The 25418-nt window shown below is 44.3% G+C and overlaps 1 protein-coding gene across 1 annotated transcript in view; it reads left to right on the top strand.

Moving 5' to 3' along the window:
• LOC310777691 (transcription factor 4-like) overlaps positions 1 to 10074 on the top strand; it is a gene marked incomplete at both ends in the record, with an annotated part of 428152 nt that extends 418078 nt beyond the window's left edge. The window contains 2 exons of the mRNA XM_083638069.1: positions 3650 to 3800; positions 10026 to 10074. Coding sequence (XP_083494195.1) covers positions 3650 to 3800; positions 10026 to 10074 — 200 coding nt within the window. The remainder of the gene's footprint in view (positions 1 to 3649; positions 3801 to 10025) is intronic.
• Between the last annotated feature and the right edge of the window lie 15344 nt (positions 10075 to 25418).

The raw sequence follows: 25418 nt of genomic DNA, 5'->3' as shown, positions 1-25418 counted from the left end.
CAGGGAAAAAAATCAAACAATGTGCCTGGCAATAAAACCCAAAACCAGTGATATGAAACCACGAGTGATAGAATATATGTGTTTGTATATCATCACTTTATTTTATTTGTCAGACACAAGGTCCAATAAAAAAACACACAATACATATAAAACAGGTAAACAACACAATAAGAGCACCTAACATTTCTACAGTAAGGCACTGTACCAGTGTTTCCAGATGGAAGACATGTATCTAGTGTCACTGAGATTGGGTTGAGAGAGCAACATAATGAGCATATTCTGAGACATATTCAGACGACAGATAAACCTATACATCAGGTTTCTCAACAGGGCATGAAAGGTGTTAACTCCTGCTCCACAAAACATTTCACTGGTGCTGCAACACCTTGGCTTCCTATAAGAAGGATCCTCAGGCAGTCATTATAAGCAACCTGGAGCTTTTGAATGCTAGCCTGCTTAAACTTGACCCACAGGGGGGCAGTATACAGAGGAGTACAGTAGGCTCTAAACAGGTTTACCTTTACATCATCTGAGCAAAAATAAAACTTCTTCCTCTGCATGTTAGCTTGAGCACACAGTACACGCCTCTGCCTGTACATGTCATCATCATCACTCATTTGATCAGTTATAATATGACCCAAATATTTAGTTCGACAGCAAACTGCCAGCACCTGCCCAGACAGATAAAAAGAAGGAATGGAGAGATCCTTATCACCTCTTGTTCTGCAGATCATAGTGACACTCTTTTTAGCATTATATTTCACATCAAAACGACCTCCATAGTCAGAACAGATATTCAGCAACTGTTGGAAACCAGTGGCGCCGGAACGAGTTTGCAATTAGGGGGACATTTTTTTTTTTTTGTCAATTTTTTTTTTCATTTTTTTTTTTGTCAATTTTTTTTTTTTTTTCAAATTCTCTTTTGCCAGGCGCTGGCAAAAAGTGTAATATCAGCTATCAGGTGTAATAATCCCACAATGATCACGGCTTTAACCCTAGAACACTAACGTCGGGTGATTTTTACCCGGACAATTGAATTCACGTGATTTTCATTGTCTTGCTGCTGTCTGAGGTGGGCGGGTCCTTAGGTACCTTCAGGATGCTCACTGACGTCATTGAATGTAGGTTTGTTTCCCTGCTCCCATTCATGGTTTTTTCTACCAGCTACGTGTTCGGGTGATTTTCACCCGACGTTAGTGATAGAGGGTAAAATATCTTCTGGTTAGTTACAATGGTATTGTGGTGACTTTTTTTTTTTTTTCACCACACAAGTCCCATGAATGGGTGGACCGAAGGAGAAGTTGGGAGCTCCTGTTATTTTGGGTTTATTTTTTATTTTTATAGTGATTACCTCATTTTTCCCGAATTTGACATATTTTTTATAGTGTCCCACATAATAAACTTTTTTGTGTTTTTTGTGATATTTCACATTTAAAAACAGAAGAAGAGTACCTCAATTTGCCATGTATTGTTGTACTTTAAGATATTTTGATGAGAAGTATGTTTTATGGGGTATATTGCATCGGGTGAAATACACCCGACGTTAGTGATGGTGTGACTTTAAATCACGTTATTGTTCTAGGGTTAACAAGTGTCCCAGGCTGTGTAAACAGTGTAAAGTGGGCTCTAAGCATCAGGGGCAGTTGCCCCCTCAGGTTAAAAAAAAAAAAAAGAAATTTTTAGGGGGACCAAATTTAAAGTGATTTACAGTGGTGTTACCAATCACATATCCCGTTCAGCAGCTGCTGAGCTGTACAGAGAGTTCATTCATATAAAGATTGAACAGGGCGGGGGAAAGAAGCCCCCCCTGACAAACGCCATTCCAGACACCAAAAGGAGCAGAGACCGTATTACCCCACCTTACCTGCATGGTCTGGTTAGCATACCAGAATGCCAGGATTCTAATAATGCTAACAGGCACGCCCCTCTCCCTCAGTTTTAAAAAATAGTTTCTGATGGTTGACTCAGTCAAATGCCTTAGATGCATCAATAAACCCCACTAAAACAGAGGAATTCTTACCTTTATACATATCAATAACCTCTTTCAATGCATAAATACAAAGGTCAGTACCATGCTTGGCTTTTAATCCAAACTGATATATATATATATATATATATATATATATATATATATATATATATATATATATATATATATATATATATATATATATATATATGTGTGTGTGTGTGTGTGTGTATATGTGTATATGTATGTGTATATGTATATATATGTATATATGTATATATATATGTATATATGTATATATATATATGTGTGTGTATATGTGTGTGTATATATGTATGTATAAATAAATGTGTGTGTGTGTGGGGGGGGGGGTAATACAAAATAAGAATAAACAGTAAGATGGGTTAAACAGGTACAACTAAAAACACACAAACGATACAGAGATACAGTTAAGACAGTTCAAAATTGACATAAAAGTGTGTGCCAAAAACATAATGATGTAGTTATGTTATTAAATGATGTTGTGGGTGTTATACCATGGACCAACTTAGTACCACAATTCATTAGTCATATCACTGTATGCAGCATATGCAGTGTTGCCTAAGATCCAGAAGAGGGCAGTGCCACCTGTTGATTTCTATTGAACCAGCCTCAGGTTATCAGTTCAGTCTGATTGGTGCTTTCCTGTGAAATACAATCACAAGAGAAGAGAAAACACATGACCAAAGCGGACAGACAAGATGCAGAATGCAGAAACAGTCAGTAGAAACAGTCAGTAGGTACAGAGTTACTGACTGCGTTCAGTCAGTAACTCTGCACCTACCGGGGGGGGGGGGGGGGGGGGGGGGGGGGATAGAGACACTGCGTAACGCGTCATCATTCAGAAACCACGCCCAAGACGGGGGAAAACGGAAACCCCTCCTCCAATCCTGGCGTTCTCCTATGTCACGTGCATGGTTGCGTGTTGCACAAAAAGATCGTCTATACGGAAGATGAACACTCCAACTTACTTCTTGACAGCTAGATCCACATTTTTCTTCTCGCCAATTCTCAATGGCTTCCTTGTTTTGCTCGGGAGTACAAAAAAAGTTTAACTGGCGATTTTTTACTTCTGTTGTCTGCGCAGCCCCACCACACAACAGCTTTTAGCTATGTTTAATACAAGGAAAATGACGCTGGTGTGTGGAAATGAACGGAGCTTTTCCCCCGTGATGGGCGTGGCCTATTTCATGCAGTGTCTCTATTGGACAAGTACAATTTGGGAGAAAATGGGGGTAATCCGAAAAAACGTGATAAAAAATAAATAATGCCTTCTCTCCCTCTCTGTCTCTCTCACTTGTTTATGTTTGCTTTGTGTTGGGTTATGCGGGAACTCCACTGTGTGTGTGTGTGTGTGTGTGTGCGTGTGCGTGCGTGTGTGCATGCGTGCGTGTGCGTGCGTGCGTGCGTGTGTGTGTGCGCCCGCGTGCGTGTATTGGCGTGCGTGTGCATGCGGGTGTTTGTGTGCGTGTGTGTTTGCGTCTGCGTGTGTGTGTGTCTGTGCGTGCGTACATGGCTGCGTGCATGTGTGTGTGGGTGCATGTATGTGTTTGCGCGTGTGTTTGTGTGCGTGCGTGCGTGTGTGCCTGTGTGCGTGTGTGTGTGTGTGTGTGTTTTGCGTGCCCCTGTTGTCCCGTGCAGAGCGGAACCTGAACCCGAAGGCGGCCTGTCTGAAGCGTCGTGAGGAGGAGAAGGTCACCGTGACGACGGACGGGACTCCGCTCTCATTGGCCGCCGCGCACCACGCTGCCGCCGCCGCCATGGGCGACGGGCCCAACCCCATGGGACAAATGTAAACAACAACATCTCCTCCCCTCAATGGTCAGAAGATTTCACTTATACACTAATCTGCTGTTGTACCATCCGTAGCGCCCGTTACCTCAGCCCTCATTCACTCAAATTAAGCAGCAACCAATCAGGAGCCGGTGATTTGATGAGTTCTCTGTAACCCCCCCCCCCACCTTCCAAAAAATTACCCATCAATCAGTGACTTCAATCAATCATTTCAACTTATTATTTTTTTTACATTTTGGCTTCTTCAAATCAATAAAATGAAAAGGACTGTTCCTGTTTTTCAGCCAAAAAAGTGATCAGTTGGCCATGCATACAATATATGTTTCCACATTTGCTTCCAAATACAAAGATACAAAAAAAAGAAATTGGAATTTGGATGAAATTGTCCTATAAAATGTGATTGGATCTAACTTTCAATGTCTGCACATTGTATTATAAATATATATAATTATATAAATAAATATATAACTGGATGAATCATAAGATATTCAATATATTTTGATGCTAAATTTTAAATTCAAGTGACAGCGTGCAAAACTGGCACAACTGATAACATTCAGCTGTAAAGCAAAAGAAGCCATAATGTAATTCTCTCTATCATGGGGTACATCCTAACAACAGATTGGCAGTAAGTGTGCTTTTAATGTGTGTGTGTGTGTGTGTGTGTGTGTGTGTGTGTGTGTGTGTGTGTGTGTGTGTGTGTGTGTGTGTGTGTGTGTGTGTGTGTGTGTGTGTGCGTGCGTGCGTGCGTGCGTGCGTGCTTGCGTGCGTGCGTGCGTGCGTGCGTCACTGAATGTGTGTGTTTCCATATTTTTGTTTTCTGTTAGAATAGTCCTAATAGCACATGTGGTCACATGGTGTGGGTGTGTCTTGTCAGATCTCACTGTGTGATGTCACTGTGTGATGTCACTGTGTGATGTCACTGTGTTGTCGTTCCCCTCATGCGTTACCTTGACGACGTGCCAGTGGTTTGAGACAAACACAAAGCAGTCGTCACGTCACATGGAGTGTGTGTGTGTGTGTGTGTGTGTGTGTGTGCCGGTGACACCAGCAGGTATTTAGCCTGATAGATATATTGAAACCACATCTTCAGCAGAAACTGAAACTTGTTATGACACCTTTATGCCTGTGCTCGATTATGGTGATGTTTTGTACATGCATGCATCCTATCCTCTCAGTGCCTCCATAGAGAGGCAAAGTGGAACGTCACTTCCTGCTTCAGCACTGTACCAGCACTGAGATTTTCATCCGCCATTTATTTTCCAATAGACATTTCGTAAAATGCTTATAAAATAGTTTTGCTTCGTCGAACCAAACGGTTCAGCTAACGCTATAATCGGGAGAGACCATAGAACATTTCACTCGGACCAAAACTTAAAACAACATGGTCCCAGTGAAATGTTATGCGATCTCTCCTGTTTCTAAATATATCTGAACCGTTTGGTTTGAACCAGTAAAACTATTTTTATAAGCATTTTACGAAATGTGTATGGGAAAATAAGTGGCGGATGAAAATCTCTGGTACAGTGTTGAAGCAGGAAGTAGGCGGTCACTTTGCCTCTGTATGCCATCAACACTGTTTACCATTAAGTTCTTTGAGATGTATTACAAATTGTAGGGTGCTCATCATTGTACCTTATATGCTCGGGTTGGTTGGTCTGCACTGGCCACCCGCAGACTTGTCCATTGGTGCGTCCTTATTTATAAGGCAATTCTCGGTCTCCTTCCCTCTTATCATTTACATTTTGCAGAATAGTGTTTGGAGTTACCGTTTATGTTTTCAATATTTGTTTTTGGAGTGTGTTTCACTTGATGCATTTAAATGCCATAAGGACTTAGAGGCAGACTCAACAGTCTGCCCATGTTTATTTTATTGTAATTTGTTCTCCTGAATTTTTTTAACTTGCTTGTTAGTGAAATTTGGGTAATTTGTTTGTCTGAAACTTTGTATTTATTTATTTATTTATTTATTTATTTATTTATTTATTTATTTATTTATTTATTTATTTATTTATTTATTTATGAAACCTTTACCAGGTAAAAGACTCATTGAGATTATTATTATTATTTTTTAAGTCTTTCTGGAGGGTGTTCCAGGTCAAATGTAAACGTTTTTTTGCCTAGCTCAATGCGAACACGTGGCACAGTCCACTGCAGAACATCTGCAGGCTATACTGGCCTTGGCTTCGCGTGTCCACAAGTAAGTAGGGACCAGTCCAAGAAGAGTTGAATAGATAACACTCAAACAGTGGCTACACCTGCGTACATACAGAGACGGCCAATCAGCGTTTGCATACAAGGTACAATGGTGGGTAACAGTGACAAAACGTAAGGCACAATGATACACTGTGTCTAGCGACCGCAGACATTGGGCCGAAGCATTCAATAACAAGTCACCATAATCTAGAGGTATCAGAGGTAGAAGGTTGCAGACCTTTCAGAGACTTCCTCGCTAAAGTAGATTAATAGGCTGTGGATTGAGTTTAACCAATTCACTCCCAACCACCTGGGCAGGCCCGGCTCCAGACCCAAGTTACAGAGGGGGCCTGCCCCTAGCTTGGGGGGGCCAAGCTACCCAAGGGGGGAAGGAGATTTTGTACATTTTAAAGTAAAATTCGTCAACCTGGTGCATTTGAGAGCAAAATGAAGAGGCTAAATCTATGAAGAACTACACACATCTCTAATGTGTTTACAAATAATTAGGCCTAAACATTTAATATTAAATGTATTTACACATTGTGCACAAATAGCATTCATTGTGACAAATTTACAATAGTTAATATCCAGCCAGAATCATTGCAAATGGATGTTCAAAGTAACAGTTAGCAATAGCATTCAGTTAATCAATGCCTAATGAGAGCCAGATTCCGTTTTAAACTTTAAAACAGAAAAACGGAAAAACGTTTTTAGCAACAAAAATTTTTTTTAATGGGGGGGCCAGTTTGGGGAATGGGGGGGGCCCGGCCCGGTCAGGCCCCCCTCCAACGCCGGGCCTGCACCTGGGACTCATACGGTTACATGTGCGTGCGTATGTGTGTGCGTGCGTGCGCTCCAGATGGAGGGAGTGTGTGAGCTGTTGTGATGAGCTGTAGTTAGAGGAGTCAAAGGTCACAGTGTGTCAGTGATAAGGAGGAGAGACTCCTCCAGGAACACAAACATCTTCTTGTCTTACCAAAGTTTTACAACCAAAGAACAAATACAGGAATGCACTAGTTCTTCTCCATTGATTTTGATAGGTTTCATCTAGAGCCTGACCGATGCCGATACCGATATTAGGGAGTGAAAAAAAATCCGATATCGACATATCGGCCGATATTCTTGTATTATATATACACATTATATTATTTAAAAAAAATCCCTGTCTTGAGTATAATCCACTATGTCTGTGTGTTGGATTTATTTAATGTAATGTCAATTCACTGGTAATGATAGGATGATTGCCATTGAAGAAGACAACAGTTACATTAATGTATGGATCAGACAGGGAGGATAACTTGCAAAACAAGTGTAACTGTATGTGCATCTCCAATTGTTTGTCATATGTGTGGAATAAAAAATAAGTAAAAAAATAATAATAATAATTGCAATGATCCCTCAAATATCAAACATTTGACAAAGATATGACTTGACATGTCTTGAGATATGTAATGTAGGCAGGATATTCTACAGCTTTATTGTCCAAAATGACATCAATGCAATGAAACAGTAAACTTCACTGGGAATGTAATAATTATAAATAACTAGAAATACAAAAACACAAATAGAACAAATATCAAATATAACTTGAGTTGAAAAAAAAGTTCAAATACACACAACATGCTCTCTATAATAAAAAAAATAATACAAAAAGAATAATATCTGCAATGTCGGCTAACATATCGGCCAATACCGATATATCGGTTATCGGCCAATATCGGCCAATAATATCGGTGGACCGATATATCGGTGGACCGATATATCGGTCGGGCTAACTTTCATGGGCCCAGGGCTTAGGAAATTAACCCAACTCATAAATGACTGTGGCAACTTTCATTTCAAGGGGGCAAAATCACACTCAGGTGTTGAAGTAAGCAGCGCAGGTTTAGTAGACGAGGCTACGTACGGAAGCAATACGGCACTGAGCTTCATTAACAAATACAAGTCACGCCGATTTGCAACACGTTGAAATCCATTGCTCGTTGCGCAGGTAGATGTGTTTGAACGCGTTAGCATGTTTAGCAAGCTAACGGCTAATCTGTTAGTGTGTGTCACGTTGACGATGACGTTGTAGCAGCTTTAGGTCGCCGCTCTCTCTCTCTCCATTCACTCTCGACCTCGCTCGACCACCGAACCGCTCTCGCTCTCTCTCTCGCTCACTTGTTGACCCGGGGGGGAGGGGCTTAGGCTACGAACGGGCGCGGACATCTCGTGCTACACACGGACGGGCCGACGGACACACATGTCACATGACACACATGTCACATGACACACATGTCACATGACACACATGTCACATGTCGGCTGTGTTTCTGCTCGTGTTTTGACCCCGCCCCCGGCAACAGACACTCTGAAATGCGATTTGAGTGATCAGAGCATCCGCACTGAAGAAGACACATCGGTCGAAAGCAAATTGGAATCGCATTTGAAACTACCTCCTAAGTGGTTTGTGACAAGTGATACAAATCAGATTTGTTGCTGTTCAGACTCATAAAACCAATCTGGATAGAATCTGGATAGGTTCAAAAAAAGGTCAGAAATCAGATTTAGCCAGCCAGTCTGAACGGGACCTTAAAGCAGCTGCACTGCTTACAAATGAAAAACACCCAAACTGTTCTGCAAACATCTGGGACATGTTGTTGATTGTGTTTCTATAGCTTCCTTTAGAGGTGTGTGTGTGTGTGTGTGTGTGTGTGTGTGTGTGTGTGTGTGTGTGTGTGTGTGTGTGTGTGTGTGTGTGTGTGTGTGTGTGTGTGTGTGTGTGTGTGTGTGTGTGTGTGGCGTGTAGTTTGTGTGTGTGTGTGTGTGTGTGTGTGTGTGTGTAGTGTGTGTGTGGTGTGTGTGTGTGTGTGTGTGTGTGTGTGTGTGTGTGTGTGTGCCTGCTTGCATGCATGTGTATGCACATGCATAAATGTCTTTCTTCCTGAATGTCTTCTTCTCTCGCTCTCCATCTACCCTCTCTCTCTCTCTCTCTCTCTCTCTCTCTCTCTCTCTCTCACTGTCTCCCTCTCTGTGTCTCTCTCTCACTTTCTCTCTCTCTCACCCCCACTCTCTCCACCCCACCCTCTCTCCCTCTGTCTCTCCCTCTCTCTGTCTCTCTCTCACCCCCTCTCTCTCCCCTCTGTCTCTCTCACCCCCCCCTCTCTCCGCCCCACCCTCTCTCTCTCACTGTCTCTCCCTCTCTCTGTATCTCTCACCCCCTTCTCTCTCCCTCTGTCTCTCTCACCGACCCAACCCTCATATATCTGGCACTGGTCTCTGGTCTCTGTCTCTCTCTATCACCCCCTCTCTCTCCTACCACCCCCCCCCCTCTTTCTGCCCCATCCTCTCTCTCTCACCCCCTCTCTCTCCCTCTGTCTCTCTCACCCCCCCTCTCTCTGCCCACCTCTCTCTCTCACCCCCTCTCTCTCCTCTGTCTCTCTGCCCCACCCTCTCTCTGCCCACCCTCTCTCTCTCACCCCCCTCTCTCTCCCTCTGTCTCTCTCACCCCCCCTCTCTCACCCCCCCTCTCTCTGCCCACCCTCTCTCTCTCTCACCCCCCCTCTCTCCTCCCTCTGTCCTCTCACCCCCTCTCTCTCTGCCCCACCCTCTCTCTCTCACCCCCTCTCTCTCCCCTCTGTCTCCTCTCTCACCCCCCCCCCCCCTCTTTCTGCCCCATCCTCTCTCTCTCACCCCCTCTCTCTCCCTCTGTCTCTCTCACCCCCCCTCTCTCTGCCCCACCCTCTCTCTCTCACCCCCCCTCTCTCCCTCTGTCTCTCTCACCCCCCTCTCTCCCTCTGTCTCTCTCACCCCCCCCTCTCTCTGCCCACCCTCTCTCTCTCACCCCCTCTCTCTGCCCCACCCTCTCTCTCTCACCCCCCTCTCTCCCTCTGTCTCTCTCACCCCCCCCCCTCTCTCACCCCCCCTCTCTCTCTGCCCACCTATCTCACCCCCTCTCTCTCTCCCTCTGTCTCTCTCACCCCCCCTCTCTCTGCCCACCCTCTCTCTCACCCCCCCTCTCTCTGCCCACCCCTCTCTCTCTCTCCAGGTCCAAGCTGCCGGAGTTCATCAAGATGATGAGTGACCACTTCCTCTGACAGCGTTCCCATAATGACCTAACAACCCATCAAACGTGTTGATCCTTGAGCCCGACCAATCAGACACACCGACCCTTCAGCCTGACCAATCACAACCGACCCTTCAGCCCGACCAATCAGATCCGCCATTACTTTCCTCTCGCCTGTCTCCCATCCTCTCTCTTCTTCGTCTCTAGGAACGAGCTGCAGAGTTGTAGGAGTTGCTTTCGCTACTTTGCACCATTTTGGCATCTCCAATTGAATTGAACTGGACGCTTCTTTGCGGAGAGGCCAAATGGCCACCACAACATGGCCGCTACAAAGCGGCAAATTATGGGAGCTTTGACACAAAGTGGAAGCAACGGACAAACTAAGCCTCTGGAATCACCTTCTTCTTCTACTTCATCTACTATTTTCAGCATTCCCAGTTTTAAGGAACAAGATTTCTATACACACAACACACACACACACACACACACACACACACACACACACAACACACACACACACACACACACACACACACATATATGTATATGTATGTACTGTATGTATGTATGTATATATACAGTATATATACTGTATATATATATATATATATATATATATATATATATATATATATATATATATATATACAGTATGAGAAAAAATAACACAAAAGTGGGGGGACTGCTCGGGGGGAACAAAACATATCACAAATTGTTGTAAAAAAAAACAAGGGAAAAACAACAACGTTGCGCAGCCGCTGTTGAGCGGCGCCTCTCTGACTGAATGGCAATCTAACGCCACACTGTGGATGAAGCCGTGCCCTGATCTCCTCTTGGATGCAAGCGAGTCAGATAGATACACACGGACAAGCAAAGACAAAACAATACAAACAAATACACGTATATATATAAATCCAATAAAACAGGAAATGTCACACAAGCGCGCTACACGCTCAGAGATTCACACCGTTTTCGGATCAAGCAGAGGTAAGAAGAACTGAGAGAAGGCAGAGATTAGGAGCTCTTCCAAGGTGCTCGAGTTGCTGAGTGAACTGATCAAAAAAACAAAATTCAGCTAAACTCGGCGAACAAGTAAAAGAAGGGACTTTTATTTTGAAACAAATGCTTTTTGACTATCATAGATGCGTACAAAGAAGTGGGGTTAAGCAAGAGAAACACAGCAGGGGGGGCGCTCTTCCCCTCTCATGCATTCCCATCTAAACTGCTTTTTTTTTTTTTGTCGGTGTAAAAAATCAAAACATGAAGTTGCATCTTTGTCCACATGTCATGATGTTAGCCATGCCCACTCTATCAACAAACTGTCCAATTGTATGAATCGATCACTTTGTAACGCTAACCGGCATGAGAGAGAGAGAGACGGGAGGCAGTTAGCTGTACCCGGATCGCCCGTGTGTATCTATTGGGAGGAAGAGTAGACAACAAACTAATCAATCAATCATTCAATCAATTAATCAAACAATGAATAGCTCCAGAGGTAGTCTCTCAAGCCAGTCTATCTCTTCCACACTCTCCAAAGGCTCCAGAGACAGTCTGTACTTCAGCCCATTAAAGAGACAGTCTGTACTTCAGCCCATTAAAGAGACAGTCTGTACTTCAGCTCGTTAACACAGAGACAGTCTGTACTTCAGCTCGTTAACACAGAGACAGTCTGTACTTCAGCTCGTTAACACAGAGACAGTCTGTACTTCAGCCCATTAAAGAGACAGTCTGTACTTCAGCCCATTAAAGAGACAGTCTGTACTTCAGCCCATTAAAGAGACAGTCTGTACTTCAGCCCATTAAAGAGACAGTCTGTACTTCAGCTCGTTAACACAGAGACAGTCTGTACTTCAGCTCGTTAACACAGAGACAGTCTGTACTTCAGCTCGTTAACACAGAGACAGTCTGTACTTCAGCCCATTAAAGAGACAGTCTGTACTTCAGCCCATTAAAGAGACAGTCTGTACTTCAGCCCATTAAAGAGACAGTCTGTACTTCAGCTCGTTAAAGAGACAGTCTGTACTTCAGCCCATTAACATTTGGACAGAGGAAGTTGTCATTTTCCAAAGAGAAAAAAACAACGCTTTCGCCTGGAAGGAAGTTCGATGGTATTTGAAGGTATTCACAAGTCAACATTTCCGGGTTCTGATGCATGGCAAGCCTCTGATTGGCTGGGCTGTAACGGAAGTCTGGCTGTCTGTGTGCATTGGTGCATCGTTCAAAATGTACCACCCCCACAAGTTGTGTCACGCAAATAAGGAGCTCTGTGGTTGGTCAATTCATAGGGGGCGGTCCTTAACCGCTTTTCAAAGAGTTGCGGCACATTTTTGACCAACGTTGAGAGCTGCTGAAGTACAGATGGGTGGGCGGGAGCATTTGGACATCGAGGGGAGCCAACGCGTCTGTCTTGAGAGACTATTCTCGTGGGGGTGTGGCTACTTCAATGAAAGTAGGTAGAGAAGTGACTGTATGTCAAAGAAAGAAAGAATCATGCAATAATGAAAAAGTGTACTTCTAAACATGGCGGGAAGGAACCTGGTGATGATGATGATGTGAGCTAGTGGGACAGATGCAGAGAAGACGACAGAGAGGAAGAGCGAGGGTGATGGATCAGGAGAAAATCATTGGTGCCAGCCTGGAACTAGCAAACATGCTGAATCAGAATCTAGAGATTTCATTGGACGTTCCTTAGCGCAGGCAAAGCAGGCGGAGAAGGTGATTGGTGGCCAGGCTGTTGGGAATCTGGGAACGCAGAGTCTATCGGTCTCACGACTAATAAGAGTCTGGGACAGACGGGCGATATTTCGGGGTTTCTGGTGTTGAGCGGACATGTCCGCCCCTAGACTTCCGCTTCCGTTCATTGTTTATAGTCCGATGACATCTCATATGCAGCTATATAGTTTTTATTATTATTATTATTATTATTATTATTATTATTATTATTATTATTATTATTATTATTATTATTATCCAAAATGCCATCTGGACTTAAAACACCTGGAATCGCTCAGCTCCAAATCTGTTCTTGCATCAATGGGACTGTAAACAATGAGAAGTCTAGATTAGTCTTATTAGTCATCAGGCTGATAGACTCTGGGTTGGTAAAAACAAAGGAATAACATAACCATCACTCCTCCATGTTGCTAGTAGGGATGGGAATTTTAAGCAATTTTGTGAGAATACTAGAATGCTCGAGTACTTGCTCACACACACCAAATCGTGCGTAAGAATATGGTCCGAACCAGATCAGCAGAGGGTGGAGCAGTGCCCGGGGCAGCCACTAGGGCAGCATGGGGATAGATTGGCCAAGTATAATTGGGGAGAAAATGGGGGAAAATCAGGAAATTATGGTCCGAAATTAACACCCAAGCGAAAATAAAAGGGGGTCCGTGTCCAACTGGAAACACACAAGCGGAACCAAAGTTTGGCTAATGTTATCTAATGGTAGAACAGCTACTGCCATCTAATGGTAGAGCAGCTAATGCTATCTAATGGTGGAGCAGCTAAGGCTATCTAATGGTAGAGCAGCTAATGTTATCTAATGGTAGAGCAGCTAATGTTATCTAATGGTAGAGCAGCTAATGCTATCTAATGGTAGAGCAGGGGGATTCTGCTGTGGAACGTGCCAAGCTTTGAATGAGTTTCATCGGGCCTACGTTATGGAGAAGTGTGCAACTGTCCATCTGTCTACTCTGCACAGGATTCCCCCTCGTGTCAAAACAAATGCAAAAAGCCAGTACTCGAACAGTTGAACCGTTGGGCGAATACTGATGTCCAAATCAAGTACTCAAGTACCCATGCCCATCCCTAGACCTAGTTGCTTGGCAGAGACCTGAGAGGGTGGATGTTGGTAACTGGTGAGATAGATCTAGTTGCTTAACAGAGACCTGAGAGGGTGGATGTTGGTAACTGGTGAGATAGACCTAGTTGCTTGGCAGAGACCTGAGAGGGTGGATGTTGGTAACTGGTGAGATAGATCTAGTTGCTTGGCAGAGACCTGAGAGGGTGGATGTGTGGTAACTGGTGAGATAGATCTAGTTGCTTAACAGAGACCTGAGAGGGTGGATGTTGGTAACTGGTGAGATAGATCTAGTTGCTTAACAGAGACCTGAGAGGGTGGATGTTGGTAACTGGTGAGATAGATCTAGTTGCTTAACAGAGACCTGAGAGGGTGGATGTTGGTAACTGGTGAGATAGATCTAGTTGCTTAACAGAGACCTGAGAGGGTGGATGTTGGTAACTGGTGAGATAGACCTAGTTGCTTGGCAGAGACCTGAGAGGGTGGATGTGTGGTAACTGGTGAGATAGATCTAGTTGCTTAACAGAGACCTGAGAGGGTGGATGTTGGTAACTGGTGAGATAGATCTAGTTGCTTAACAGAGACCTGAGAGGGTGGATGTTGGTAACTGGTGAGATAGATCTAGTTGCTTAACAGAGACCTGAGAGGGTGGATGTTGGTAACTGGTGAGATAGATCTAGTTGCTTAACAGAGACCTGAGAGGGTGGATGTTGGTAACTGGTGAGATAGACCTAGTTGCTTAACAGAGACCTGAGAGGGTGGATGTTGGTAACTGGTGAGATAGACCTAGTTGCTTGGCAGAGACCTGAGAGGGTGGATGGTGGTAACTGGTGAGATAGATCTAGTTGCTTGGCAGAGACCTGAGAGGGTGGATGTTGGTAACTGGTGAGATAGATAGATAGATGGACGGGGAGATGAGAGAGCAGCAGACTGGATCGAGCATCAAGGTGAATCCCATTCCAGGTTTAGTAGCGTGCCTGCCTGTCGTCTCTCCACTCGCTGTACCAGCTAGAAGGCCTGACACGGATGACCAAAATAGACCAACAACCCCTGGAGTTCCAGATACACACATTTTCAAAGTGCCCTTTTGCCGCCACCTGTAGCTGCCATTTCATTGAGTTTTGATCGTACAGTGATCAGAATACCATTTGGACTCTGTGGATCCTCAGCTTTCATTTGACATCTTGTTGGATTCTAACTTGTACAAACACGTGGGGAAAAACCATTACCGCGACCAACCCAGCGGTACTTTTGCGGCAATAAGGTATTTTGAAACGGGCGGGGAAGAAAAGAAACACGGAGAAAGGCGGGCAGATCGATTGAGTAGTGACGTAGTGGAAGCAAGCGCACAATCATTCCGTCATTCCCTGTTTAGTGTCAGGCCCCATCACACCCTTCCCCAGCCCGAAGCCTGAGCCTTCCACCTCTCTCCCCCGGCCTATTTCTCCTCAGCCCCATGTTCTTACCCCAGCACCCTGACCTGAGCTTCCCCCGGTCTCAAAGCTGCATTCAGTGATGTTTTTGTGTTAAAATAAGTGTTAAATGGCTCTATATTCTGACAGCAATCACCGAAGTAGAGTGTTTGGTCAGTGACTTGGAACCCCCCCCCCCCCCCCGCTGTCCTCTATCTCTCTCCTGTCGCTCTGCATGCAGGGCGGATGTATCTCCGCAACCGTAACTTGTAGAGACTCGGGGACGGCGGCGTTGGATTCGGGGAGAAACAATACATATAGTGTTATATAGGCATCGCAATCTGACCTTCCGTTTCCCAGAAAATGTCAACATTTCTCTGATTGGACAGTGGGAGGTCGACGCCAGATTGTTATCCAATCAGAGAAATGTTGACATTTTCTTGGAAGCGGAAGGTCAGATCGCGATGCTGTTAAAGGACTAATATGTATTTCACCATGAATCCAACGCCGCCATCCGTGATTGCTGTGAGAATATAGAGCCATTTAACACTTATTTTAACACAAAAACATCGCTGACTACAGCTTTAAACTCTCTCCTCAGCCCCATATTTTAACCCCAGAACCCTGACCCGAGCCTTACGAGCCCTAAACCTTCTCCCCCCAGCTCTAACCTCCACTTTACGCAGCCCCAGAGATGCAATTTGAACATTCACACTTCTACCAAAGGTGCCTTTTTAGAGTTCATATCATTCGAGTTGCCAGAGGAGGACATTTACCTGGTCTTTTAATAGGATGCAAGCTTAGGGAAACCTGTTCTTAGTCGTTAGGTTCTATGCAGTCAGGTTTTTTACCAGACCTGGGAATTTAAAAAAAGCTAAAAAGGAAAAAAAAGTATTTTTTTGGATAAAAAAACAAACAACCTAAACTGTATTTAATGTACTGTATGCTTATATGTAAGTAGACAGCGTGTTCTGGCTTCTAGCCAATGGGACGCTTGATTTAGTCAGACGACTCCTCCCATCCCAGTCCTCCATAACCCCCAACCCCACTACCCTGTTCCCAATCCCTTCCCGCTTTCCATAGTGAACAACGCGTCTGTTCTTGTATTATAGCTTATCAGCTTTTTATCAATATTTGATCGGCTTGTCCGTGAGCCAACGTAGTCTTCAGTACAAAGTGTGTGGTTGTATGTTGTAAAAAGATTTTCTTTTTTGTTTCTCTCTTTCTTTCTTTTTTAAGAAAATCTTTTCTCTTATTGCTTTTTTGTCTGTTCTGGTTTCTCTGTCAATTAATCAAAAAAAACAAAAGAAAAACAAAAGCAAAAAAAAGTGATTCGCCATTTGACAGCAATGTTTTCTGTCGGTGATTATTTTGACACGGTTTAAGTCCTATCCAATCAACAGGAAGGCACGGAAACTGGAAAAGAATCTATTTGAAAAATCGATCTATATATAAATGTACAAAAATATATACGATATATAAGGAGGGTGCCGCTTTTTTGTTGTTGTTTTTTTTTTACTTCAAAGGAGCGTTTGTTTGGGGAGGAATTATTTTCTCAAAGACTGAAATGCCGGCAGTTGGTGAGGCCCCTCAGTGTTATAACTTTTCAACTGACATTGTTGTGTTTTCTGTTATTGCCGTGACAACACCCTCTGACTAGTACGGCATCCTCCGCAGGACAAAATGGGGCCGGAGTTCCATCTGCTCCATTCACTGCTATCTATCCAAGCTGTCAACACACAGACATTTGTAAATTGTATGCAACAAATGGCAAACTTAAGCATTATTTTGAAATTGTGTGTGTAAAAGTTATATTTTTACATGTAGACTGTCGTTATTTTGTGTTTAGAAATATGTTGTATCAGTTTTTTTGTTCAAAGAAGAAAAAGTAAAAATTCAGTGTGTGTTGAAAAAATGTGTCACATTGAAACTGTAGTGAGGTCAAAAGTTCCAAAATCATTTCTTTTCAATATTATGTTTATATCTGTGGGGGCATTTTGAGGGTTTGCGGGAGGGACCAGAAATCAAAAAGGTATATAATATTTGTTTCAATCTCCCATGCTCATGACATTACCATTTTTAATTGTATTTTTTGAAGAGAAACATGTAAATAGTCATAAAACACAGGGTTCACGTGGTCTGTGTGGGTTGAGGACTTGCCAGTGAGAGACCATGATGTATTTTGGTTGGTATTTTAGTAAAGCTAGTATTTGTCCGATCACAGTAGCCAGGTGCCAACGTTAGTTTCAGTCGGTGGTGCTCAACGCCCTGCTCTTAGATTGCTCTCCAGCAGCCAACCATCACCGTCTGCTTGCACCTAGAAGCTCTCCTATACCTTGGCAAGAAGCTCCACCCTCTTTGAGATGGATCTGATTGCGAATGAAACAGCCTCAGCACCTGAGTTGAGATTAATATATGAACATTTTGTAAACATTGGATGAGTGTTGCAGAGACACATGTAAGCAAGTCGTCTGCAAACAATCTTTTCAGCTACTTCCCCAAAAAGATATTGGATCGTGTGCAAGGCAGTTTCAGTCATGTTTTTAGTGTTTTTGCCAGTAAAATTGAGCTTTCTACAAAAGGGAAAAGCTATACCTTGAATCGGACCTATAGGTTAAACACTAGGATTGAATCTGTCAGTGTAAGTGCTAACGTTTTTTTTTATGTATTGTTATTTTTGCAAGGCTTCATTTCATATCTTCTCTTTATTATATAATCGAGTCTGCCGTAACAAACATTCTCCAGAATTGCGTCTTCATCATTAGAATGTTACCTGATGTTTATATAGCAAAATGTCGACATTTCCCCCCCTTCCTTGTACATACATCTCATTTCTCTTTTCAGTGACCTGTGCCATGAGTTTTGTATTCCCAGATGTTACTCTGTACCGGTTTTACTGCAATAATGAGTTGAATTCAAAATGGCCGCCCTTGTCATTTGTTTCCCATTGCTAGAAATAGGAAGAGAGACAAGAGACCCCTTCTTATGATATACTTCATTCTGTTTCCATTTAGACTTGATGAGCACCAATCAACATCAGCAGCACAACAAAACTCATTAATATTAACCTATTATGAAAGAAAATGACAAAATGAACAATCAAAGGAGCCTCTTTTTGTATCATTGGCTTCAATATAATGGAATGTTCAATTAGCACCAACTTCCACTGCCAGAAAAAAATAAATACCTGCCAATGTTTTCAATCTTATATTGCTGAGTACTTCATGGCATTGATATTTTTCCAGTTTCATATTCATAAATCAGTACGATTATTTATAATGTAGTATACCAGAGGTCTTACTCTCTTCTTCTTTTTAATCTCAAGAGTCAAGTTTAGTGAATTAAGTTATGGGGTCCAGGCTCATGAAACTTTACTAGTATTTTAGTTTTTATTCAATTGTGCAGAGAAAAGCATGTAAAATTAGATCATGTAAACAACAATAAATTGATGCGCACATATGGTTTAAAAAGACTCAAAGGGCCTATGAACAGACCACCCTATAAAAATATAGCCAAGAGATTTTAGAGATTTTTTTGAGAGATTAGAGACAAATATCTTTTCTTTTAGGGTCCCATCAGCGTTGAACCACTTGGCATCCCAACACACAAACAGTTTAATAAAGTCACACAAATACATTTTTAGTTCAGAGTTTGGATGAACGTCACATCCTCTATAGTACATTTGAGTAGATTAAGAATGGCCACTTGCTAGAAGATTTCTTGAAATAGCTTTTCATTTACTAAGCCAAACCAAGTTCAAAGCTGTGGTAACGCCCAAATTCTCCTGTGGGAATCAGGCTTAACTGGGTCTAAATCTGAACGACTCCTGCCTGTACTAGTGCAGTAAAAAAAATATAAATAAATAGGCTCATCTCCTAGCTTGTGGTAAAATAAATAAATAAAAGACACTATGGTACTGTAGTTTCTGTCAGTATCATGAACAAGCACAATGTATGCAGCTGACTGATAGCCTATATGAGATTATATCTAGTATATGTTTCAATAAGTCTCAAGATACTGCGAATCTTAGGTCTGTTTCTTCAATCTATCACGGCAATCATGTTCCCTCTGTAAGTAGTAAGCATTATTTCTAAGTCATCTTTGTGATTTTTAAGTCATTTACAGAGTATTATAATCATTATGTAATGGTGAAAATATATGAACTGTGGCCTTTTTCATTCTTCTTGTTCCTTGTGATGCAATTCAGTGAAGAGATGGGAAAAAAAATACATAAAGCAGAATAACCCTGTATCAGTGCCTGGGCTTTTTGTTAAAGCTTCCTTTGTCTAGTGCTCTTTTGCTATGGAATAGACTTAGTGCACCCTATAATAGAAGCAAAATGAAAAAATAACTAAAAAACAAACTAAATTAATACAAATTTAAATATATTTGGCTTATTTTTTGCAGGGGCAATCCTTTTATACCAGGGATATTGCAGAAATAAAAAAGAATAAAGAAAGTTCAATTGTGAGAAAAAAAAATAACTTAAATAAATATTCCACTTTGTAGATTTTTGGAACCATTGAAAAGTGAATAAAAAAAGTTTGTTACTTTATTTTACTATATTTAAAGATGTTATTTTAACTGTGTGTTACTGAAGACGAGCCTGTGAGGTTTTCTGTGTGATGGGTCATGGTTAGCGGCCACAGTGGGGGACGTCCCATCCCAGCCTGCAACAGATGATGATAGCCTAACGGGAGGGGGAGGGGGGGGGGGGGGGGATATAAAAAAAAATGAAAAAATACAACAGTTACACTTTCTTTCCAGTGTGTGGCTGAGTGCCTCTAATCTTTATTTCATTGTATTTTTTCGGTGCGTGTGTTCTGATTTATTCTTTCTTTGTTTTTATTTTTTACACTTCAGTTTTCTTAATTATTTCAGATTTTATGTTGTATTCTTTTACTTCTTTTGTTTGTTTGTTTGTTTTTATGTTATATAATTATTGTTGTTGTTATGGCTGTTATTGTTGATGTTGTTATTATTACTTTTTTTTTCTGGACTAGTAGAAGTGTTGGGGAAGAGGTTTTTGCCCTTCCTCGTACCAGCCCAACAGTTGGCCGTTGCCTGTTGGTTCTCATCTTGTAGTGATTCAATGAGGTTCATGTTCATGACCGTTCTGTAGCAATAAATGTGCCATTTTTACAGAGCGCTTTCACCGCCTCTTTGCTTCTTCTTATTCACAATGGGGAGGGCAGTGAGGTCCAACAACCAGGATGGATGTGTGGGGAAATCCTCTTCTTTTGATTGGCAAATACAAATAACCTCTCATACATCATTCACTATACACAATATCAAAGATTATATACAAGTCAAGTCTAGCCTCACCCTAGATATTCCAAGATGGCCGCGCTGTGAATGAGCTGCCAACCGACCTAGTACTTTTGTACTCTTTTATGCTATTTCCAAGCCTCCGTTTTAGCCTGTTTTTATATATATGTTGGTTTTAACTGTCCTCTTGGCTATTATAAAAGTTTGTAACGATCGGCTGCCAGGATCGTCTCCTTTTTATTAATTTATGCCAGGCCCCTGTCTGAGAGGGTGCTCACTCGGATCTGTTTTTAGCTTAGCCACAGGCTAATCAATCCTACTGACGTTTTATCTTCATCGCTACCTCCTCCATCCACTACAACAACGTGAGGAGAAACCCAGACCGGATCGACATATGATCACTTGCCAATACCATATCAACGCAGCAGGCCCGGTTATACGGGCCTCTGTCGGTAAGTGATCAATTACTGCTCGGGGCTACTGCCGCATAGCACTACCCAGCTAACGCTACTCCACGGTCCATCACCAAAGACACCTGTACTGGCCGTTGCTTTCTGCTCCTTCTCCACAGAAACCACTAAAAACAACCTTCTCCGGATTGACACGATAACCGATCACTTGCCTATACCATCTCAACGCAGCAGGCCCGGTTATACGGGCCTCTGTCGGTAAGTGATCGATCACTGCCTGGCCTCCTGTCTACCTCACAGCAGTATCCCGCTACCTCTATTTACTACCAAAGACACCTGTACTGGTCATTGCTCTCTGTTCCCTCTCCCCAGATACCACAATCAACCATCTCCCGATTCTCTCTCACACACGCACGCACTCACTCACACACACACACACACACACTCACGCACGCACTCACTCACACACACACACACACACACACACACACACACACACACACACACACACACACACACACACACACACACACACACACACACACACTAACAAACCATGCCTTCACTTACCCTTTCACCATGCTGCCCTGGTTGTCATCACAAAGACGCCAGGATATCCCAGCTGGAGGAGAGAGTAGCTCTGCTCCACCAGCTCAAAGATGAAGAAATGTTCATGGACTCCCTGGTCAAATCCTGCATCCCGATCTCGTCTCCACCTACTGCCGAGCTGGACTCCGACTCTTTAATTATTGTGGGTCGCGCTGCCGCTGTTAACATCTCTGCAGCCCTGGCAGACACTGTTCTGGACCCAGACATTGATATCTCCCGGACTGACAAATACGAGTGGCTAGGTAACAAGCCCAAAGTCCTATCAAACTCCACCCCCGCTCAGAACCAGCTGTGGAAATCAGCAGGCAAGGGCAATCATGGTGGGAAACTCCTTCCTCGCCGTTCCCCACCGGAGAACCGCCCACTGCCCACTTACAACAGGTTTTCCTCTCTAAGTGAAGGAACAACATCTCCTCCATCCACGTCCAGTCCACCTGCTGTCCCCACTGTCCCATCATCCCGACGCATCCCTCTCGTCCATTCTGCTAAATTCGTTTTCACTCCCTGTCCCTCCCCCAGATCGCCCCCTCTGTCCGCTCCTCCAGCACTTGTTCTCTCCAAGCACGTTATCCCACCATCATCATCCAGTAATAATTTGTCAAATACCCTCCTCCCCCCCTCCCGCGTCTCATCCACAAACCCCCCCGCTTATCCTTCTCACTCGCGTCCATCCCTCCTGCCCCGTCTCATACCTCCCACTGTGCTGATAATCGGCGACTCCATAACCCGGAATCTCCGCTTCATTAACACAGTCACACATTGTTTTCCCGGTGCCACCACGACGGACATCATCAATAGACTCCCAGCAATCATAGTCACAATGCCGCCAACAATAAAGAAAATAATAGTCCACATTGGGTCCAACGATGTCAATAAGCAACAGTCTGAACTGACGAAAAAACATTTTGTCACTCTTTTCGGCCTGCTCAACAACACTGGAAAATCCATTTTCCTCTCTGGTCCCATTCCAACGTTCCGTCGCGGCGACATGTACTTCAGTCGCCTGCTCGCTCTCCACACCTGGCTCCACTCCGTCTGCATCACTCACAGCATCACTTTCATCCACAATTTCACTCTGTTCTGGGAGCGCTCCTCTTTTTATTCTCCCGACGGACTTCATCCGAGCATGCTAGGCTTACAAATGCTTGCTGCCAATCTCCATCGTGCCCTGGCCGTCAAAGCGTCCGCTACCCCTCGCGCTTGACTTTCAGGTCCATCTCCCCTATTGGTCACTTCCGGCCAGTTTCAACAAAACACTCCAGCCCCCCCCTCCCCCGCTATCCCCCCCATATCCACAGTCAACATCCATCCCAACCTGATCTCAGCAAATCTCCCCCGCCCTACTCCCCCCCTCCCCATTATTGCACTGTTTATTTCAACTTCGCTCCCCCCCCCACCCCCGCCCTCCCCCTTCACCTTTAGCCAACATCTACCTAAACACAGAAAAACTCCCCTGCCCTGCTCCCCCTCCCCCATTACTGCTCTACCTATCCCTACTCTGCTCCGCCCTCGCCCCCCTCCCACTTACCTTCACCCTGCCGAAATTTTTTCAAAAAAAGGCATTAATATTAACAACCTCATATCCGTCCCCTCCTCCCCCTCCCCCCCTCCACTCTGTAACAACCTTTTTAATATTGAGGGAGGTCTCTGGAACTGCCAGTCTGCTGTCAATAAACCGGACATCATATCTGCCCACGCCCTTTCTCTGTCACTTCACTTTCTTGCACTCACTGAAACCTGGATCACCCCCGAAAATACTGCCACTCCTGCCGCCCTCTCATCTGCATTCTCCTTCTCCCATACCCCCAGACCCTCCGGACGCGGGGGTGGCACGGGCATTCTTATCTCCTCCAACTGGTCTTATTCTGTCTCACCTCTTTCCCACCTTTCTATTACCTCCTTCGAATCCCACTCCGTCACTATTACCCTTCCCATCAAACTTATCATAATCATCATCTACCGCCCACCTGGACCCCTCTGCACATTCCTTGAAGATCTACACACCCTCCTCTCCCTCTTTCCTGAAGACACCCCACTGACCCTCATGGGAGATTTTAACATCCCACACTTAACTCTTCTCTCTACCCCCTTTCTCAACTTCTTTTCATCTTTAGATCTGTCACTATCTTCCTCCCCTCCCACCCATAAAGCCGGTAACCTCCTTGACCTCATCTTCACCCGTTCCTGCTGCATCTCCAACCTCTCAGTCACCCCTCTCCATGTTTCCGATCACTTCTTCATTTCCTTCTCCCTCCCAATCTCCCCTCCCACCTCTCACCCTCCCCCTTCTCTCCCCATTTCCTCCCGGCGCAACCTCAAATCTCTCTCACCCTCATCCCTATCCTCCGCCACCCTCTCCCTCCTCCCCCCCGCCGATCAATTCTCTCTCCTATCCCCTGATGAAGCCTCACTCACCCTCATCTCCTCTCTCTCCTCTGCCCTTGACTCCCTCTGCCCACTCTCTACCAAACCTGCCCGCCCCTCTCCCCCTGCACCCTGGCTCACCGAACCTCTCCGCACCAACCGCTCCCGACTCCGCACCTCAGAAAGAACATGGAAAAAATCTCACAACCCCAATGACCTCGCCGCTTATCACCTCTCCCTCTCCAACTTCACCTCCTCCATTTCTTCTGCCAAATCCTCCTTCTACATTTCCACTATTCAATCCTCTGCTTCTAATCCCCGCAAACTCTTCCAGACATTCACGTCCCTCCTCAATCCGCCTCCTCCGCCCCCTCCCTCTTCCCTTTCTGCCAACGATTTCTCCTCCTTCTTCATCAATAAGGTCGCTGCCATTAGCTCATCATTTCCCTCACCATCCCTCCTCACCCCTTCTCTCACCTCCTCTTCTTCACAACCTCCTGCCTCCATGTCATTCTTCTCTCCCCTCTCCTCAGATGATCTCCTCAAAATCATTCTTTCAGCCCGTGCCACCTCCTGCCCCCTCGATCCCATCCCCTCACCCCTCCTTCAGTCCATCTCCCCTGACATTGCTCCCTATCTCACCTCCCTCATCAACTCCTCCCTCTCCTCTGGTATTTTCCCCTCTGCCCTAAAAACAGCCATAATCAAACCACTCCTCAAGAAACCGTCCCTCGACCCCTCCGCCATCAACAACTACCGCCCCGTCTCCCTCCTTTCCTTCATCTCCAAATCACTCGAACGCACAGTATCTGGTCAATTATCCTCCTATCTCTCCCTTCACAACCTCTCTGACCCCCTTCAATCTGGTTTCAAACCTGCACATTCCACTGAAACAGCTCTTCTTTCTGTCACCTCCGCCCTTCACTCCGCCAAAGCTTCATCACTCTCCTCCGTTCTCATACTTCTCGATCTGTCTGCTGCTTTTGACACCATCAACCACCAAATTCTACTTTCCACCCTATCCGACCTTGGTATCACCGGCTCTGCACTTTCATGGTTTTCCTCCTACCTATCTACTCGCTCTTTTCAGGTCCTCTGGAGAGGAACTCTTTCGGACCCCTGCACTCTCACCACGGGTGTTCCCCAGGGTTCTGTCTTAGGTCCTTTCCTCTTCCTTCTCTACATGAGATCTCTGGGTCACGTCATTTCCTCTCACGGGTTCTCCTATCACTCCTACGCTGACGACACACAACTCTATCTCTCCTTCCCCCCCTCCGACTCTAATATCTCTTCCCGTATCTCTGCCTGCCTCAAAGATATTAGCAACTGGATGTCGTCTCACCATCTCAAACTCAACCCCGACAAAACCGAACTCCTCTTCTTCCCCTGCAACGACTCCCCCCTATCCGATCTGTCCCTATCCATCGACAACACCACCGTCCTCCCCTCCCAATCTGCCAAAAATCTCGGAATCACCATCGACAATCAACTATCTTTCTCTGCCCACATTACA

The sequence above is a fragment of the Poromitra crassiceps genome (assembly GCF_964638095.1).
Source record: "Poromitra crassiceps genome assembly, chromosome: 6".
NCBI lineage: Eukaryota > Metazoa > Chordata > Actinopteri > Beryciformes > Melamphaidae > Poromitra > Poromitra crassiceps.
This window is presented reverse-complemented; position numbering and strand designations above follow the sequence as displayed.